Below are 20,892 nucleotides of genomic sequence, written 5' to 3' on the forward strand. Positions count from 1 at the left end.
TTCTATTACTCAAATGTAATTTCTGTGTCTTTTGTCAAGAAAACCACTTAATTAAAAAAAAAATAAAATCAAGTAGTTATATAACATTTACAGTATTCTTCTTTCACTTAAAAAAAACCAGAACCTTTTCAAAGGAGATTTTGGAAGAATTTAGTCCATTTCTGTAAAGAAGCATCAAAACAGATAAACAGAGTAACTAGAATTAAGAACAAAGAAGGCCCCTTTTCAAAGACAAAACTGAATACTGAAACCAAGTCTCAGTAATTAAAACACTTTAACTAGTGCATTTACGATATAATTGTATCACAAATAATAAGCCTTAAGTCATGATCTAAAATAATTTAGCATTCAATTTGTAAGTTACAAAGTATTTTACTATTATTTTTAATTTCATTCATCCAGACCTCAATACTGCAAAGCTTCTATGCATACTACTGGTTTCAACGGCATTACCAGTTCAGTTTAACTGCAAACAGAAATAGATGTTCAGATTTAAGAATTAGACACCATCACTACCACGGCTATATCAACAAACATTCCAATTTTATGTACATACAGTAACAATATTGTATTTCTTCTAAAAAGAAAACAATAAATACCGACCATTCAAGGAATGCTTTGGGCTGGCATTATTCACACTGTTTGAATTGGCCAACTTCAGAACAGTTTTGTCAAAGCCTGTTATGCAGCAATCCACTCCTGTCATGGAGCACAGGTGCTCCTGATACTCCGCAGTTGCTTTTTCAAACCTTAAATGGTTGAATATTTTAGTCAGCATTTTACAGAACCAGTTTTCTTTTTTGGTAAATAGAATATATTTTAAACATTTCTTTAGCACAATACTCAAAAAGTTCATGTCACCTTCAGCAAAAGGAAAGGATAACGTAGAATACATGTTTGCCATCTGAATTTCCAGGTTATAGCACAGTATAAAAACTTTTCCATTCAGGTTTTAATGCCAACTTCAAACCAAGTACAGATTAAAGGAGACAATTAAGTTTTTTATTTGCCTGCCACACTTTTTATGTGAATGAGTAAACCTGAATACTGATTAACTATGTATCATTTAAGAGAGGATTGTAAAACTGGGTCTAGGGCAACAATTCACACCTTAAACTTGACATTTCTGAGAAACTTCTCACATGTTACAAAGCTGCACGTTATTTTAAGTAATCTAACAAAAATGGTAGAGTTGTAAATGCAAAACCTTATTTTTTTGTTTTGTTGTGGTAATCTTACATTGCAGGTAAATAATGACAGGTGTCCCTTTTTTGTTTCATACAGAACAAAGGATGCATTCCTTTAAGGAGCTGAAAACACCAAAAGGAAGGCATATCCCACCTGGAACACTGATCCACTTATTTGTACCTGCAGCCAAAGATTCTACTTCAATAGACGTAGAAGCTACATTTTCAAAACTGAACTAAAACTGCAAAACATCTCCCTTGGAGTCCCTCTCTTTGCAAACTATAGCAGGTAACCAGATCACACCATTGGTCAGAAACTTCATTAGAAAATATTTAAGTTAATAATATTTTGCAATGGAAAATTAAATACAATATGAAAATAGTATTGCTGGGTATGAAAAACCAAGAAAAAACAGCTTAGAAACACCATTTATATTAAATTCCTGGTAATTTAGTTAAAAGTTAAAAGTACCTAAAAACACTGAATGCATTGGGTATCTCTGAAAGACACAATGACTTGGACATGGAAATTACATCAACAGCCTTGATTCACACCACAATTTAAAAGATTCAGAAGCAGAACTATGCATAAGAAGGAAAAAGTGTCCAAGTTTGTAACATTGTTATCTGAGAAAACTTACCGCCCTTCTGCTTGGAGAGCTACAGAATTGATCCAGGCAAGACTCTTCCCAAGTACAGCAGAAGACCAGACAGCGATACCCTGAATAGCTTCAGGACAGTGAAGCTCACATAATGCTTCTACTAGCATCGTAATTGTCACCTCCAATTCATTTCCCTAAAACCAAACCGAAAGCTTTATTAGAGAAGTCTCACATAAAATAAAAGCTATATACACGGTTAAATACTTGGAAATAGTAAAATAGTATTTCATTATATGCATCTACAAGTGAAGTGCTTTGCATATTCATCCACTACACTGCTTTTGGAAAAGCAGGGGAGCTAAGGGAAGAGGATATGCTGTGAATCCATAGCCTAAATGTCAGCAGTTAGCAATCACTATGTGATGGCCTATATCTATGTAAGTATGAGAATTCTTAAAGAGGCAGGAAGCAAGTCTATCAAACCTCCTTTGTTAAAATATTTAAGCAAATCAAGTCATGTACTGAAGAAACTATTCAGCCTTTTTAAGAAGGCTTAACCATTTTATCTACTGATCTCACCCAGCACTTACCTGCTAGCTGCTTACAGAGGAAGGATACCCTCACGATACATCCCCCCTGCCCATACCCACAGGTAAGCAGAGACATTACACTGCCACAAGCTCAGGAAGGCCACACTAATAACACAGCAGTTTCATAAGGTTTAAGCAGAATCTTCCACTTAAAAAGAATTGCTCAATTCCAACTGTGAACAACCTACAGCACTCATTTACTTATAGTATTTGACCACATATATACAGTACATCCTAACCTCCAACATACAGTATCGCTTAACCACAAAAGTCTGTCAATACAGAAGCATGTCTGTACAACACAGTCTTTTACCACTTGGTTTAATAACTACTGATTGCCTTAGCTTAGTTCTTTTAGAATGACGTGGAAATATTTTTGCAATAGCCTACAGAGCTTGAGAAGAGATTACCTGAGAAATACTATTGTTAGTTTTCATTTCTGTGAGTAAATCAAAGCCATGCCTGACTGTCACAGCAGGCTGGCCGGCCAGCAACCCAACTCTCATGATGGAAAGTCTAATCCGCGTGAGCCAATCTTGGCATGTCTGACGATTAGTATAAAAGAATGTCCTGATAACCTTTAAAGACAGAAAAGGTAAGTTTTACAACACCATTCTGCATGAATCAAAACAGTTACATTAAGTACTTAAATACTTACAACAATCAGTCAGGACAGGTAGTTGAGTTTTCAATTGAGAGATGATGAAAGAGGTAAAATTCTGCATCTTCCGTTTTATTAATGAAGATGGTTTGAAATCATGCATAGCCCACAACTGGCCAGGCATACTTGCAAGCTAAAAATCTTGAAGTAAACCGACTATTAACTGTACATTACTACCAAAGTCTGCTAATTAAATAGCTTATTTCAACAGTGAAGAGCACTTTGCAGTTAGAACTACACAAAAGGGTATGTTGTTTATAAATAATTACTGTACTCCTCAAAAAGCAATTTAAAGCCTCAAATAATTGTATTACTTTATAACAGGACTGCTGGCAATCTACAAATAAGTGACTACTACAAATCAGACTTACTACACACTTGATTGATTTTGTACCACTATACAAGCTGGTACTCCAGAAATAAGTCCTGTTTTCACGTTTCTCTAGGAATAAGCCAAAGTCAAAGCCAGACAAATTACAGTCTCCAACTTTGTTTAAGAAGTTTTTCTCAACTTCCACAGTCAAGACCTGAACAACCTTGAAAACACTGTTCATTCAATAGACTTTCAAGTAACATCAGCACCATAAGACAGACAAACCTTGGGTGGAGAGGTAAGGGCATTGGCACATCCTTCATAAGCATTGTACATCAATTTTTCCAAGTTCTCCAGATACTGTAGAAGGAGAACAAGCCTAAGCTGGTTGCTACTGTGTCCTTCATCGTTGTCTGCAGTAGTCCACTGGCTAACATCTTGGTCAGGGTTTAACGTATGGGCTGCAAGACTCCTAATAATACCTAAGCATTTTACCAAAACATGGGAAAAAAAAAGTTACCAGAAGTACTTTATTTAAGTGTGTCAAGGCATAGCAATGATCTCTCAAAATCTCTCAAAAGTTAACAATAATTATGCAACTGCTCTTCTGCAATTACATTTCTTGATGTGTCAGTCAAAAACATGCTAAAAATCTATAATCACTGAAAAACAAAGCCACTGCACTTCTTGCCTTGGACACAAAGTTCTTAGCTGCTCAACCTTACAAAAAAAAATCCCATGAAAATAAACTATATTTTTTACATTACCTTCAATTGTTTGAAATGTATCTTGGGCTCTACCCAGAGGAGTTCGTAACTTCGAAAGAACAGTAAACTGAGCTGCTTCCCAAACAGCCCATTGCCAAAGAACAGCATCAGTCTTCAACAGATTACGAGGGATGGTTGGCTGATCTCTCTTATCTAGTCTTTGACAGCTATAGAATAACCTTTCTAACCAATTATCCTTCCTGAAAGAAAACATCAGCATATTAACACAAATTCACGTGGCAACAAGTTTATATTGCACACACTTCAGCCCCCTGTTGCCCTCAAGTCTTTCATATGATTATTTCCAAGCAGCAATGTACATAGGCAATTATGCAAAAAAGGTGTGCATTTGAAGATACTTATAAATACTTCAAATATAAAAGTAAATGACTGAAGGTAAATCAATGTAATTTGTAAACATAATTACAAATTTAAAACTAAATACGGTTTTGAATTGTTTGCTATAAATTCAACAACCATGGATTTCAGTTTTAAAAGCTCTTACCCAGTTCGGTGAGAGTTTCCATACAAAATAAAACTAATGACATCAGAGAAATCCTGTGGGTGGAATGTATTACTTGGAGCTTTGCTCATATGACTTCTTATAGCCAAAGAAATTTCTTGTATTTCTGTGTGGGTACGGTTACTACAGGAAGAGAGAGAGAAAACAACCCATGTTACAATGCACTTGAATACATCAAAAGAAGTTGTGCAAAAAAGTTACACACACACACACACACGCAATGACTGGAAATAAGTATATTCTCTGGTGCTTTCAAAAGTTCAGGCCTGAGACAATTTGCAGGATGTAATATTGCTGAAGCTCTGGATAACATGTACCTTACAAGTATTCATATTTGCTACAAGAAGTGTTGCATAGTTTATCAGATTTGTTAATTACTTTGTGTACTACCTACTGTTCTTAGACCTGCAAAGTAAGAGATAGAAGACACTCCATGCAGCCATACTTTAAAAATCTAAAAGCATGACAACATTCAACTGGCTTTATTTTTCAAATATGTCATTGAAGTTAATTTCAACAACTTACCTCAACACAACATCTAAAGGAATCGACTTCAGAAGTTTTCCAAAAGTTTGTCTTACACGAGCACCACTATGTACTAGTTGAACACGACACACATCAACACATCTGCATCACCAAAAAGGAAAAAGAAAGGTGGTAACATTTCCATTAACAGCATAATTCAAATATTATACAGAATTCTGTGCAAGTACCTTTGTAAAAGGTCATCTGGGAGGGAGGAAGACAGGGCATGGAGACTACTACATGCTTGAAGACAAATGTTCATATCATCCAGAAGGGCTGAATTAAGGAATTGAAAGAAAAAAAAAAGTTATTCTTCCTAGAATTAGGTAATTTATGCATTACTCTGTTTGCGGTAGAACATCTGCATACATTACAGCATAGCTGGCAGGAGACAGAGGCTTCAAGCAAAACTTTTTCATTGACTAGTTTTACTGTAAGCAAGTATATGACTAGTAACAAAGTCACTTGTGATAAATGTACTCATGGGTCTTTTCCGACAGCTGACAGATTAGTCCTTCCTATGGTCCCCATACACTGGCGTTGTACACAATACATTTCAATAGAAAAAAAGGAAGGTGAAGTTGTAACTCCTGGCCTTGGGAAGTTACTGCTCTTGCTAGTATTATGGTGCTAAAAGCATTTGTTCCCATATTTCTGTTTCCAGGTTTTGAAATCCAAAACAAACAATACATCACATTATGGAACGGTTCCACTGCTTTTGATAAAATATAATGCAATCTTACAAGTAAGATTTGGCACATCACTGACATTTTTGGTAGATGCTTTTCACAATTTCACAATCACAAATTGTTACTCAAGGACAATAAATTGTTTGCATAAGTAATAGGTAGGGATGCACTTGAGGAAAAATACAGGAGTGTAAGTTTTTGTGCAATACAAACTGGAAGCCTACCCAAAAGTAAATTAAACAACAAGTAGTTACAGCTATCGGTGGTATATGACATGGTCACTTAATTATGCCAAGTAAAAGACAGTTAAGTAAAAATATGTGATATCTTACTGTTTGCCAAAAGTCCTTTACAAAATTTATGAAAAGATGGGAGAGAAAATAACGGTGCATATGTTTCTGATTTTTTCATCAGAACAGCCACTTCCAAAGCCCATGTCATAAGTAGTTTCCTTCAAAAAACAAAAGTGTTAGTCACTCTTTACTGTTACAGAAAGATATCTTTCAATATAACTTAAACTACTTTACATTACAGATGAGTATTATACCAGAACTCTTTTTTTTTTTTTTTTTAAACAGCAGCTTTTGGAACATTAAAACGCTCCCTAGCTTTCACAACATTTTGGTAATACAGGGTTGTAACTATGGTAAAAGGGTACTACTACTGAACAAAAACCTTTTTTCAGTAAGCTTGGATAGCTCTGCTTTTACTGTATAGATCTTACGATGGCTTCAATTTTTATAGTTTTCATGCCTAAAAATCAGCAGCTACTTTTTCCACAGGTATGTCATTATCAATGTTTCAAATAATAAAAAAACCCCAAATATCTGATTGGTTAAATTTATCCCAAATTTTACAACTAAAATTATCCTGGTTTCTGAATCAAGGCATTCTACTGGTGGGGAAAAAAAAAGCCTCCTGATTAGTAAGAAAACGTTAGTTACCTGGTATCTTGAGTAAGGTTATCCTTCTTAAGCAGTAGCCCCAAAAGGTTTAGTATGATTGAAAAATGTTTTTTTGTTGCTGTGGTTACAGTACTTATAACTGCTCCATCAAACAGAGAGGGAGAGGAAGAGCTGAGGCTACTGGATATGAAATGGTCGTGCCTGAAAAGGCAAGGAAAAACATAAAATATAAACCCACCCCAAGAATAGGGGTACTTCCTTAAAGTATACAGGAGAGGGGAAAAACAACAACAAGAAAAAAAAACAAACAAATGAAAACAACCAAAAAACCCAGCAGCAAAAGTTAACATGGTTACTGTGTGGGTGTACATTCTGTCAAAACCCAGGTGTTCTGATCCCTAGCCGAAAACAACAAAGCGACAATTTGACATCAGTCCATGCAGCCCCATAACCTGGTTTCAACTGTGGCTGGTATCAAATGCATAGTGAAAAATCACCAGAACCAAGAAATGGGTAGAGTAACAGTTAAACTAGTATATTCCCCTACTTCAGCAACATTTTGTAGTAATAAGTTCCAAAGTGTGTTTAAATCTGTTGTTTACATTTCATTACCTCTCCTAGATCTCACAGTAAGCAAAACAGTAAATAATCTTTCCTTATTTACTTCAGTAGAGTTCTCCCTCAGTTATCTCTATTCAAACACAAGACTTCTAATCTGCCTTTGAATAAAATGCCAAATTTTAAGCCAGGATATGCTTTCTTGGCTGAGATACAGACTCCCTTCAATTAATGAAAGTAAAAACTGATTAGGGAAGTTGGAACAAAAGCTTAATTGTAATAGCTTATTTATATTCATCCCTTCAACAACATAATCTATTCAGATCAGTCCATCCTAGTGCTCTTAAAATACTGATGAATTATTAATCTTCATACCTGGAACAGTGTGAATATAACGTATAGAGTACTGCATACTGGACAGCAGGAAAATGAACTGCTATGTCACCATGAACAATCATCAGATTTTTACTCAGTAGTGCAAATACAGTCGGTGAAAGGGCCCACATCTAAAAAACAACAGCAACAAACAAACATAATAAACAGGACCTATTTTTAAGTGTCATTTCCACACCATTAATTATTGTGTTTTGCTTCTTCCCATGGGAAATAATTTAACTCACTTTTCTGACCATAATTGCAACTATTTTCTTTCATCTTTTTAAGCAACCTGTTCAAAGCAGTTTACGTCTTTATTTGGAAAGGTCTGAAACCAAGGTTTTCATATGGCTGATATACCACCAGAGGACAACCTAAAGCTGCTTTTATTTGTCTTGATTTTCAAAAAGAATTACTATGACTATCTTAGAATCAATCCATTAATAACCCTGATAAGATGCTCCTCCCTAGAAACTGTTTTTCCTTATGCACCAACTAGAGACACAATCCACCTGTTCAGTTTCCCCAAAGTTTCAATACTAAAGTTTTTCTACTAACATCTTAGGAAACAAATATGATCATTTTAATCATACATGTGCGCACTAATAGTGAAAGACATTACAGTATACTTTAAGTAAAAAATTGTTTTTAAACTTGTACAAACTGTATCTGTAGAGTTTTTACTCACCCCAATTAATGAGTTTTTAGCATTTCCAATAGTACTTAGAGCACTGAGGTCAAATATAACAATAAACTTTGCATTATCCACATTGAGGATACGCTTCTTGAAAGAGTCATGCTGGATTTCAGAACAGGCATCAGGAAGATGTAAACTATAGAGAAGACTATTCAGAGCACAGGTCATTTCTCCTAGAATCAACCTATAAGCAGTCTCCAAAACAGGAATGTTCTTCAGGCTCAGTACGGCTTGGTATACAGCAAGGGCTGCTGCAACAACCTTGAGATTATAAAATAATTACAGTAATCATTGATTAGCATGAAATCATAACATATATTCATCACCAAAACTGAATTTAAAATTATGCTTCATTATCTATGAATAGCCTAGTCTGATACACATACCTATCTCCAGTTTTCTATAATTAAGTACTACTTACTTGCAGAATCTGTTAATTGCTTTCCAGATCATCCACACAACACACCCGACTATGAAAGTCACATCAGCTAAGGACTTCCCTATCTGGTACAATGTCCAGCCAACCAATTCCTTATCTAAATGCCAAAACCAAGGACTAGCTGCATCTGCCTTTTCAGAAGTTTTATAGATATGCAGTTAGATTAAAAAAAATATATTTAAGATGAACAAAGTTTTACAGCTTAATAAATATATTCTAGGCAATACATGAAGGCTGTTGTAACACCTGCAGAAGTCACTTACTCTTACCTCTTTCTCCTTATGATAACGAAGAACAAGTAGTTTAGACTCTGGTATAAATAATTTCTCTACAAACGACGATGGTAGTTTTGTATTTATTTGTTCAACAATCTGGGGATAAAAGCCAAGATGGTAAGCATCCTCACCTGAATTAATTTTTATTAGAATAGATTATTTAAGATTAATTTAAACACTGTTTTTCTAGCTTATACACACTGTATCTAGAAAAAACAGCTTCCCAGCAATGCAAGTACGTTGTATTTGCTTTCCCAAATTCACATTCAGAGAATTAGTTATTTTCAGGCTTTAACAGCACAGCTGAGAGCTAAAAGTTGCACAATTCATTTAGATCAATGCAGGTTTAAGAGTCTGTGGCCTACACATGGAGCTATATATATTGACGAAGTCTGATTTCCCACATCATGGCATCAGTAGATAAATAGAACATATTATGCACTAAGATTCTGAAATTCACCAGGTGGTGTGGTGTTATCAACTGCAGAGGCCAGAGAATGGCACTGTCCAACAGTCAAGCCAGACAGGGTGGAAAAAACAACCAACCACCCCTCACCAAAAAAACCCAAACCAAAACAAAACACCACCCCACAAACCACAAAACATGAATGCTCAGGCTAAAACTAAACGCCATGATCTACAAGCCAAATGCATAAAAAAAGCTAGCAGCAGATGCTTTACAGAAAACACAAGCATTTAGAAGAGGAATTTCTTGCTTCTGATCAGGAAGGGAAGAGTTTTGAATATTTAGTACACACAGAAAAACACCCAAGCTTGCTCAGAAAATAGTATTTTCCAATGTGAAAACCACAGTAATAAAAATATGTACAAACCAGTGTCAACAGATTCAGAACTGAAATGATATAATCCGTGCCACAAGTCCGACAGTTTTCCATTTGATCTAATCCATACGTGATGACCATGTCACAGTGTATGGTCATGCTTGGATCTAGGCTGCCAAGTAAAACACCAACACACTCATTGGCAGCTGTAAGTACAGCTTCAGAAAAGAATACTTGGTTCGCTGTAGTCACACATCTCATTACTCTGTACAGCACCTGGAAAATTAAAAACACACCTAAATTAAACTCCATTAAAAAAAGAGTCAAGGACCGCATGGTATTTAATAATATTCACATCCATTTGATATCCCATCCATTACCTACTCTGCAGCTTGGTAAATTCTGTCAAAAGAATATTCTGAATAATGCACATCATGGCACTACAGAAGAAAAAACAAACCTTCAATTGCCTGGTTTCCTACTCAGTTAAAAGCCTAGAAAACCGAAATTCATTATTCAGAATTCTGTTCAGTTCCAACTGATGTCAACAGAACTCCTCTTGTAAAAGACAGATTAGTGCTCTTTCTGAGCTTTTGTCACAAGAAGCCTCTGCAGATTAAGACACAAGTTACATCACTGTCCTGGCTTTCATTGGAAAACCCATACACTTATTTACCCAAGAAGTTTTGTCCCTCACAGAATGTCGCAAGGGCATAAATTCCAGTTGTGCAGCTCACGCAGCAACAAGATTCTGACTGCTAGCATTTTTTTTTTTGATCATCCACATCCTCTAGAGTTCCTGTTACGGAAGTGTAACAGCTATTAGCATATTATATAATATTTATTATAAGTTTACACTATCCCATCCTATACTTTAGAACAAGTGGACTTTGCTATCAGATTTGCTAGATACAATTTCAGCATAGACTAGAAACCCCTACGTTTTATAAATACAAACTTGTAATTTGAGTTCAGTTTTTATACTGTCATAACAATCTGAATAAATGGTAACATTATGGTTACAGACAGGTAACACATGCATAATCCTAGCTACATGAAATTAAAACACCTAAAAAAAGCTAGTTTATGCTGTATGACTCCCATGTGCTGCTATCACAATCTATACCCTAATATTTAATAAAATTCTTCCAGTATGTTTCTTTAAGAAAATACATTTCCTCAAAGCTGAGCATATATATACATATTCATGTAAAATTCACAAAACCTAAACAAACTCAGCAGTGAATAGCATCATTATTTGGTGATAAATTACGTCAGCAGGAAACGAGAAGAAAAACTTGAATTCTTACATCAGTTACATATGCTTCTGTAATTGGTGGCCCTCTAATTGGGCTGAAGCGTTCCCCAATACTCCTCACCACAGTACTGAAAACCCGAAGCAGCGCAGCCAGTTTAGGTAGTGATACCGAAGGAGGAGGAATATCTTCATCTACTGATTCCCCTGAAGCCACATGGCTGAGGTCCTACAGTACAAAAAATGTATATATCAGTACATAGCATTAACAGTTATAATACATGCATAAAAGATCAAAATATGAGATGGAAAATACTTCATCTATTTTCCAGACATATTATAGGTACTATCCTCTGTCTCTAACTTCACATACATAAGATGGGAGATAGACACAGAATGGCAACGAGCATGTCACAGACCAGTAAGGAGATACTGTTCGTTAGTTTAGCGACTGAAACAGTGTATGCAGACTGTATCTTGTAAATTAAAACAGAAGTTTATAATGTTCCCGGCCCCTGGAACAGGATCATCCATATTGCTGCTGTCACAACAGCTGTCTGCAAACTTTTACCACTCTCCCAAACAATTCCCATCCACAAATTGAGTCAGGATGTTTGAGTGGCTATTCCCATCACACTGTTTACATGCAGCTACCTTGATCTGGAGATCCTGAGTTTACTAGCAGGGTACTTCATGCCAGCTGGCATCAGTGCCTGGGAACATTCCCATAAGTGTTGATCTCATTACTATAGATATAGCCTTGGTCTACCCCACTGCGAGATAAACACACACTAGCTGGAATCACCTCCTCCATGGTTTAAGTTAACACACGTTGTCTTAAAACTCTTCCGTGACTAAGAATACACATGTTGTCCAGTTCAGCAGACAAGCTGATAAGCAGCAATTTACTGCACTGACTAATCACTTTCAGCCGTGCGCCTACAGTCGCAGTAGTGCAGGTTTCTGTGGGTTTGACGCTGCCAAAGAGGTCTATGAATCCTAACTCTTAAAGCTGTACCTTTGTGTATATATAGGTACACCAATAAAATCAATTTCTTTCTTCTGCTTTGAGGGAAACAGACTATGCTGGAAATACGATTTCATCTATAGGATCTGCATGTTAACATACATAATATAGCATAATCTACTTATAAGCATATATACATATGAGCACATATACCTTAAGACAACACTCCCCCCACCAAAAACCCCAAAACTTCCTTTATTGACACCGCCAGATAAACTCTATGCTCTGTTAACTAAGCAAAGGTTACAAAGTCAAAATCAAATATGTTAAATTAACATACTTTAGTTTTCTATCAGCTCCTGGTACATGATTTTGTGCACAACATAATCTCATAAAAAAAAGAAAAAAGACATTTACCATTAATCTAAGAATCCCTCTCCCTGCAGTAGTCACTACTTCTAAAAAATTTCTGAAGCTGGGCAATTAAGAGAAAATACCAAAGAAAGACTGCAAAATGTCTTCATTGCAGTTTTTTTTAAAATTAAGGCATTCCTGCTTGGTTAATTGTTTTCATAACATTATATTGTCAATCAACAACGGCTGAAAGCCTGGTTATGATACTGTTTAAGTAGTTCATGAGGATTCGTGTGGAATTGTCATTGTACATGCCATAACTGTACTCTGTAATTTGATCCCATTTTCCCCAGGAAAACCATATAAAGTTATTTTCTACAAGTGTAATGCCATCCATAAGAACCACAGCTGTGGATTTTTTAAGAAATCTGTAACAGTTAACATGGTATATACCATAAAGTCTCATTTACCTCAGCGTAAGCTTCCATATCTTCTAAAAACTGACCCAACAGCGTGGTAGAAAAAGTAAGATCAGCCACCCAAAAGGGCTCCAAACTCTGCAGCCATCCTGTATAAAAATACCAGGGCAATTAAAACAGGGAAACAGGGTAACACATGAAAATTAAATTTTAGTTGCATATTGCTGAGCTAAAAGTTGCTAAGGTAGAGAAAGTCACCTGCATGAAAGCTTTTACATAAGTTGTTTTTAAAATAAATATAAACTTCATTTTCCTCTTTTGTCCCTTTGACAAATCCATTTTAAGGTTCAGTCCTGTCCCATGGCAGTTAAACATTAAGGACAGAACCTAGGACTGACACAGGAAACATAACAGACTTGCTGTGAATAACTCCAAGACAACTGCTATAGCTATACGAAAAAGTTTCCAGTTTCTTAAATGCCAGTACAGTATCTTTACCACAAGGATTCTTTGTAAGCACACAGGAGAAAGCATTCTTTCACAGAGAACATATTAAGATGTATAAAATTATTAAAAATTGTTTAAAACTTACACGAAACAATTTAGGTTCAAATGTAGCCTGAATAAAGCATCCCATTTTTCCAGATATAGCATAATATGGCAAATGCAAGTTTACTAAAAATTTGGAACAAGGTCTCTTGTTACATAGCCAGAAACTCATTTTGGTTTTATGTCAATCTCCATGTCAGTAGGACCAGACTAGTGTAAGTAAACCCACATCATCTGCAACCCAGTGGACTATATTAGTGACTCTTTAGCCAAACTTACCAGACACCTGCTGCGTCAATGAAGGTTTCTGAGTGTGATCTATATGCCACCCAACCAATATGTCCACTGTGTCCTGGAAAGCGATTTTGAAAAAAGTTATTTACCCATTTTGCTGCACCAGCATTTATGTGAGTAAGGAAACACAGAGGATAAAGTAAGCTTACCCTAAAATTGGTGCTGAAAATGTGTGGGTAGCATCGGGACACCAAAAGGATGCACTTGACACATTTGCACAGTAACTCTGGTGTATCCACATTTTCTAGAATGGACTGCAAGCTGGTCATCACAAGCTAAAAAGTAAAGCAAAGCCACTAGACATAACACTTCATTAAAACGACATACAAAAAAGTTATGATATTAGACACAGATTTATTCAGTGTTGAACACTTTTCAAACTACTCTGACTCAAACAACAGAAGCATCTTAATACTCTTTCTGCAGGAAGAAAAAAAAATGTAAAAAGCATCACATACTGCATGAAAATAATAATTTCAAGTGGGCATTTGTTTGAAATATGACAGTCAGGTTCAAGGCTTGGGGACACCACATTCTTTAATTCTTCAGCCACAGAACAACTAGTTGTTTTAAATTCCCGTTTCTCCTGCTGAAGTTTTTTGGCTCTGTAAAGTAAATATTACATTGGAGCACAGACCTGGATGTAGTTGTTCTACACCCAAAATACAGACCCTAAAACTTGAACCAGAGGGCCAGATTTGTCTGCATACATCCTACATCTAATTACAATTCAGGTTAGAAATTGTAAATAGGAGGGGTAGCATAAAGTAATCAACAGGTTGGATTTTGTGTACCACTCCACTTGAGTTCTCTTTTTGGTCACAACAAGGTTCTTCCTCTTGGATCTGCAATATATACTAAAAAGTCACTTCAAAATACGTATCATCCTACAAAGGCTTGACATTCCTTTCCAATGTAATCAGAAACAAATAATTCCTTTGGTCAGAAAGTTCCCTCCCAGTTATTATATTTACTATGTTAACATATCATTACTTATTGTTCATTCCAGTTTAAAAAGTTGATTCAAGCATTGCACTGGAAAAAATCATTAATAATCCTGTTTTAACTTGTAGTCTTACCGGCATCAAAGATGAAAAGGCTTTCTTTTCTCCTACAGTCTCTAATGCTTTGTAGGTTGCACACAAATAAAGAAGTTTAACTTCATCTTTTGTGGATGAGCTGAATTTGCTAAAAATCCATTTAAAGATCTTCTCAGCCTCGTAGCTCAGAGAAGCACAAAGAAGGCCAAGACAGCATGCTCCTTCCTGTCTCAGTTCTTGAAGCAGTTTGCTACTGTATTTTTGGGGAGGAAAAAAAACAGTAGGATCTCCAGACACGACAGCAGAACACAAGAAACCACGAACAAATTAAAATATTTCCTAAAGCAGAAAAATATATGCATGAATGAAGCTTCTTCTCTCCTACTTAATGGCAGCAGTGATGAAACTAAAATAAAAATAACCTGAAAAACTCTGTGAAATATTTTTTCTATGGAATACATCAACTTGAATAAAAGCATGCAACAGATAAGCCATTCTACTCGCGACACTACCCAAGGAAAAAAATTCTTAACATACAACTGACTTTGGATAATAACACTGAACACCAAAAATCCCATCGACATCTAAGCTCCCTCTACATATGCTCTTAGTAGGATGTAAATTAATTAAATCAGGTTGTAGAAAACAATCCAATTTGCAAGCTAGACAACCACAGCAGCGTACTACTACACCCAGGTGATTAAACATAGCTGAGACAGACTTCATATTACCTACAACACAGAAGCCACGCTTGTGCATTCAAATTGTCTCCATGTGAAGTGTACTTTAGACAGTCTAACAGTCCTGTTGATGTGCCTAAGAGTCTTAATTCTCCCCCAGTTCAGTCTTGTTACTGCAATGTCACACCCATGCAAAATTAGTGAATTAATTTCTTTCAGTCTTTCCCCCCTCCGTTACATTTCTACACTGAAATCCAAACTTAAAACTGAAGTTATTTTTCCTCTTTAAAACCTTCAAACCGTTTAGCTTTTCCAGCTTACCTTTCATTGAGTACATCATGAATGGCAGTCAGGATATTATCCAGTTGTTTAATTAGTACCTATAATACAGGATATATAAAAGCATAAGCACAATAACGGCACGATAACTTCTGCAAACTACGTCCTGTTTACACCCACATTAAAAACACCACTGCCAATTCTGTTTGCCAATAGACTACTATTATGCTTCCCACAGCCACTGCAGACAGCATGAACTATATTAAGCAATACTGCAATATTATCCTACATGTTATATTTCATATTTATTTACACTACCCACAAAAATACACTGGCAGCCTGCTATCACTGTTTGTTCTAAGTTTAGTTCTTGCTGATAAGATTACATCACAAACATAAGATTCACCATCCAGCTCACCAGTAGCATCTACTGAAGACCTAGTCTCCTATACTTATAAACAATCGTATCAGCAGAATATTTAATTGATCAGATAGCAGAATCTGAAGTATTTTCTCCTTAGGCAATCCAGACTCTCAGAGAAACAGAGTATTATTCTGGGGAATGAAAATTATCGATGAACTGGTGCTTCTCAGTAAACATAACCAGAAATACTTGTTTTGCTAATATGCACTAAAGAAACCCAACACATCAGTTAATCGAGTTGTAAAATACTACATTAGCTGCAACTGTGTATAAGATGAAGTAGTCTTCTTGACAAGTTAATAAAAGCTTTGTTCTCTTTTCTTCAGAAAGATATTAATCTTCAGCACCATGGACATTATATAGTTTTTGTTGTTGAGTTTTGAGTAACATCACTCTTTTGGGGGTAGAAGTGGGGAGAAAAAGAGGTTCACATGCTTGATTCCTCAAGAAGTCACAAGGACATTTTAAAAATGTGGCTGGTGTTTGCAAGACGTTACAAAAGAGACGGGAGAAGGCATCTATACAACTTAGGAGCTGGAATATTATGTCATTACATGACAATGCCACTGCCTGGTGACTTTTATTACTTTGTTGAACACACATTTCAACCCTGAGAATGAAGAGAACTCTGCTAAACTGCACTTAATACTGTCAAGATCTGCAGGAGCTACTGCTAGGTTAAATACTGTCCATTAAAAAGTTTTAGGCTTGACATCGTGGATATCACTTGACATACGGTCTTGTTCTCATTGGCAAGCTGGGAGAAGTTTAAAGAAAAGTTTCTCAGTGAAAAACTTTTAACATTCTGATCACTAACAAAGTTTGTCACCACCGAGTTAGATATTTGACTGGCAGTTCCAACAGGGTCTGATATGCCAATGAACTTAAATAAAATGCAGTTACAAAAAAAAAAACCTAGGGAAAAAATGCATTGAGAATAATGGAAGTAAATAAAAAAAACAGCCATGGAATAATTGTGGAAAGCATTTACTCCCCAAACCCTTGTACAAACAAGGATTTAGTTTCAGAGGAAAGCTGAAGTATTAGCTAGGCTTGCACATGGTCTGCTTATACCTAGGTCCACAGAATAGGTAAGCCTCAATATTTAAGTGTCATGACTTTTGGAAAAAGAGCACAATTACCATTGAAAAATTAATACATAACGAGAGAATGAACCAACTTCTTATAAATATGGATAAATGTATAATTCACAACCGAAAGGTTGCAGCACTGCGTGTAAATGAGCAGCACAGTATTAAACCATCACTTCCTGCTTTTTTAATACTTGGAGAACTCCTAAGCTCTCCAAAACAGTGAAGGAGATGTGTCAGATTAAATATTCTTAATACTGCACTTCAAAATAAGTAATATTAAAAACGCATACCCACAGTGGGATACTTCCCCCCCCAACCCCAAATCCTTAAGAATCACCTGAGGACACTAAAGAGTTCAACAACCCATTAAAAAACCCAAAGATCTAATGAAAACAAAGATCCTTTTGTTCTATTCCCCTAAAAGGGAATACACATACAAAGGTGTTTAGCTGGAAAGCTGAGTTAACTCTAAGATGAGCTATTCACAAGACTGTAGAAACATCTGTGTATTTTGTTTAAAATACAGAAACAGTTCTTGAACAAGACAACAATACATTTTACTTTTCTCTACTTCCTTGTTGAAGAATCCAGAGAATATTGCTAAGATGAGGCAAAAAGCCCCATACACATACCTTATTTATTGCTACAGTGCATGACTTCAATAGTTTGCTTTAAGGCAATGTGTCCCAAGGAATCAAGCAATAACAAGTTTCCTGAATGCTGGAAAAAGGGCAGGCAATCCAGAAATACACTTTCCTTTGTTGTGGAAGGAAATTCCCTGTATATAAGATATTCCTTGCAGATATTTCTCAATACTCAGATTTTTAGTTAGTTTTATAAAACAAGAAATACTCCAGTGCTACAAAAAAGAATTACTAACCAGTTTATTATCTGGTTGCTGGATGAATTCTTTCAATTGCTTTACAGTAGCCAGTCTTCGGTCTCTGTCGTCTTCCCGAGTAATCCTCCGAAGAAGATTTGACAGTCGAGACTCGTCAGAATAAGACAACGATCGCTCTGAAGAAGAAAAGGCAATTATTTCTTTCCTCTACAGCATTTGATCAATAGTATCTGTATAGTCTGAAATGTGTATTTGTGGACTCAATAAGTCATAACAGTAATTTGAGAAAAAAGTAAAAAAAAAATCCTGATTTGTTTTAAAGCTACTATAAGAAAAATTAAACGTAAAATCTAAGTTAGCTACTAAAATATTTCATTTCTTCCACTGGACAGCCCAGCACCTGGGTAAAATTCATTCAGAACTAAGCAGAACTGTTTTACTTCTACACAAAAACCTGGATTTGGTTCCCTTCTACATAAATGGACCTATAAAAAGGTGGGGGTGTGGTAAGGTTAAATCAGATTTCTGACTGAATATATAAACAAAAATAATTCAACAAATAATATTTAAAGAAAACCTTGTGGAATAAACAAGCTGCTTCTTGAAGCAAAGAACCAAATTTAAGCTCAAGCATCTACCAAGAAACAGGATTTTCTCCACCATTTTGCCAGAAGAACTAAGATTATGAGCAGTTCTCTGATAGCTAGCAGGGTTCTGCTTTGAAATGGAGAACAGAATGACTCTTCCTTTATTGATGAACAAAAGTATACAGGCGTGTAGGGGTGCAGCGGCTACCGAATTAAGTGGATAATACAAGAGAATTAGCATCTTCCAAAGAAAACATTTCATTAAAGTTGACCAATAGCACTATTGATACCAGTGAAGGTCACAACTCTACCTGATTTAGGTACCAATTACAATGAATTTGCATGAATAATTCAATTCCCTTATTTGCAAAAAAGAAACAAAGTTTCTTTTGAGAAGTTTAACATTAGATGTTTCACAGTGATTAAAATTAGAGGTTTCATGGAACATGATGGGTTTTTTTTAGTCACCAAGCCTCTTATAAGAACACCCAAGACAACTAAAGGCAGCTTTTTTCTCCAGTATGTTACACATCAGTCATCTGATGGGAGCAGCCATAAAGGCAGCCTGGTTATAATGGAAAAATACTGACAAATGATGGGAACTGCAGCCTTGGAACCTGGAGCATCCTTGAAGGGCAGCTGGGCACCTAAGAACCTGAGACATCCCGAGATACCCTTGATAAGCACAAACCCAAGAAAATGCAGCAACAACCTTATTGTCTAGAAAGGAGAGAAATAGACTGTAATGGTGGAAAACATCCTCGGAAGGCAGGATTCTGCAACAGCTACTGGCTGCTCCAGCTGGAAAGAGAGACTGGGAAAACAAACATTGGTCTGAGAAAATAGAAAACAGCACCATCTATTGCCTGTTCCAGGTGAAAAACAGTAGTTAGTAAGAGCTGCTGGTGGCTCCAAGGGGTTGCATCCTAAGAGCCCTTACGTCTTAACAATAACTCGCTTTCCACCCAAAATGAAGCTTCTCCCCAAGAGCTCCCCCTGCAAAGACTTCACTATGCAAGATCTCCTGGACAGACTGGACCCGTGCTGGGAACACCCGACTGACTCCAGGTTCCGTGATGCAGATCATCGTTGAAGTTTTTCTGTCACCAACTGGCACCACTCCTAGAAGGTCTGGTGAGTGCTGTACCAGTAACACTTTGAATAGTGTATATATATAGGTGTGCATGTAAGTAAAAAATCCTAAGTATATACTTGCTTTACTAGTGGTAATTTGTAGTAACTTGTAATGAAGAAATTTAAGAAATAGAGAAACCTTTGTGTACTTGTATATTACAAAATCCTATGAACCAACCCACAGGCCAGTAAGTCTTATAGATCATCATCTACAGGACAGCATGTCTTCTGTATTAAAATCATGAAGAATGTTCTCAACCTCATGTCTTTATTTTTTACATTTTAAAAGAGTATGAATAAAATAGGCTTTGATGATCTGTTTCTTGCCAGGCACCAGTTTAAGCAACTCATTTTGAAGACACCTGACATTCTGAAGGATTAGGCAGGCTTAGCAAACATTAAAATAGCAGTAAGAGTCTGAAGGATTGAATCTACATTTTGTTCCTAGCTAGCACAACTACACAAGACATGTCGAGATGTTACCTGACAGGCATGAAAAGCACCTGTTTTAAGATGTCACTGATTTTACAGAAGACTAAGGCATACGTATCCATTTAGGAAGAACTAAGATTCTTGCCCCTTGCTTTATCTAGAAACCAGAGTCTTCAGTAGTGGACAAAAAGACAGATGTCTGGTGGGAAACATACAAGAAATCATGAATAGCAAAGACACCTTTTGAAGAAGTATCTGAAGTCTTCCTGAGTGATGGTACCAGACTAATAGTGACAATCCCTGCTAGATGATTGCTTGCATCTGAAGATCTCCTTGTATTTCTGCCCACAGCTGAGCTAGCAACTGTAGTCCAAGGCTTACCTGCCAACAGTTAATACACTGCCAAACTTCAGAAAGATGGACCTAGTGCAGTTACTGACCCCAAAAATATATCAACCCTGGAGAAAAAAAGAAAAGGACTACCAGGAAGAATGCAGCCTGCCCATGGGTGTGCCATGCCTACTACCATTTTTTTTAAAACCTGGACAGTAGTAGGTCACCAGACCAAGGAAAAAAGGAAATTTTTTTGAGAGTTCAGATACAAAACATATGCAAACAAGAATGAAAGTTCTTTTAAAGCTGGGTTACAATGGAA

General features: G+C 36.2%; 1 protein-coding gene across 2 annotated transcripts in view; it reads right to left on the reverse strand.

Moving 5' to 3' along the window:
* Nucleotides 1–20,892, reverse strand: part of SMG1 (SMG1 nonsense mediated mRNA decay associated PI3K related kinase) — a 67,370-nt gene that overhangs the window by 30,063 nt on the left and 16,415 nt on the right. For both annotated transcript variants that reach the window (XM_056334969.1, XM_056334968.1), the window contains 21 exons: nucleotides 18,124–18,260; nucleotides 15,768–15,826; nucleotides 14,806–15,019; nucleotides 13,876–14,001; nucleotides 13,712–13,784; nucleotides 12,935–13,032; nucleotides 11,199–11,372; nucleotides 9,940–10,164; nucleotides 9,101–9,202; nucleotides 8,384–8,653; nucleotides 7,696–7,826; nucleotides 6,802–6,963; nucleotides 6,190–6,308; nucleotides 5,357–5,444; nucleotides 5,169–5,270; nucleotides 4,626–4,766; nucleotides 4,121–4,320; nucleotides 3,639–3,835; nucleotides 2,790–2,957; nucleotides 1,829–1,983; nucleotides 604–749 (listed from right to left, as the gene is read on the reverse strand). In XM_056334969.1, the coding sequence (XP_056190944.1) occupies nucleotides 604–749; nucleotides 1,829–1,983; nucleotides 2,790–2,957; nucleotides 3,639–3,835; nucleotides 4,121–4,320; nucleotides 4,626–4,766; nucleotides 5,169–5,270; nucleotides 5,357–5,444; nucleotides 6,190–6,308; nucleotides 6,802–6,963; nucleotides 7,696–7,826; nucleotides 8,384–8,653; nucleotides 9,101–9,202; nucleotides 9,940–10,164; nucleotides 11,199–11,372; nucleotides 12,935–13,032; nucleotides 13,712–13,784; nucleotides 13,876–14,001; nucleotides 14,806–15,019; nucleotides 15,768–15,826; nucleotides 18,124–18,260 (3,087 nt within the window). The remainder of the gene's footprint in view (nucleotides 1–603; nucleotides 750–1,828; nucleotides 1,984–2,789; nucleotides 2,958–3,638; nucleotides 3,836–4,120; nucleotides 4,321–4,625; nucleotides 4,767–5,168; nucleotides 5,271–5,356; nucleotides 5,445–6,189; nucleotides 6,309–6,801; nucleotides 6,964–7,695; nucleotides 7,827–8,383; nucleotides 8,654–9,100; nucleotides 9,203–9,939; nucleotides 10,165–11,198; nucleotides 11,373–12,934; nucleotides 13,033–13,711; nucleotides 13,785–13,875; nucleotides 14,002–14,805; nucleotides 15,020–15,767; nucleotides 15,827–18,123; nucleotides 18,261–20,892) is intronic.

Source organism: Falco biarmicus, chromosome 4, assembly GCF_023638135.1.
Source record: "Falco biarmicus isolate bFalBia1 chromosome 4, bFalBia1.pri, whole genome shotgun sequence".
Taxonomy (NCBI): domain Eukaryota; kingdom Metazoa; phylum Chordata; class Aves; order Falconiformes; family Falconidae; genus Falco; species Falco biarmicus.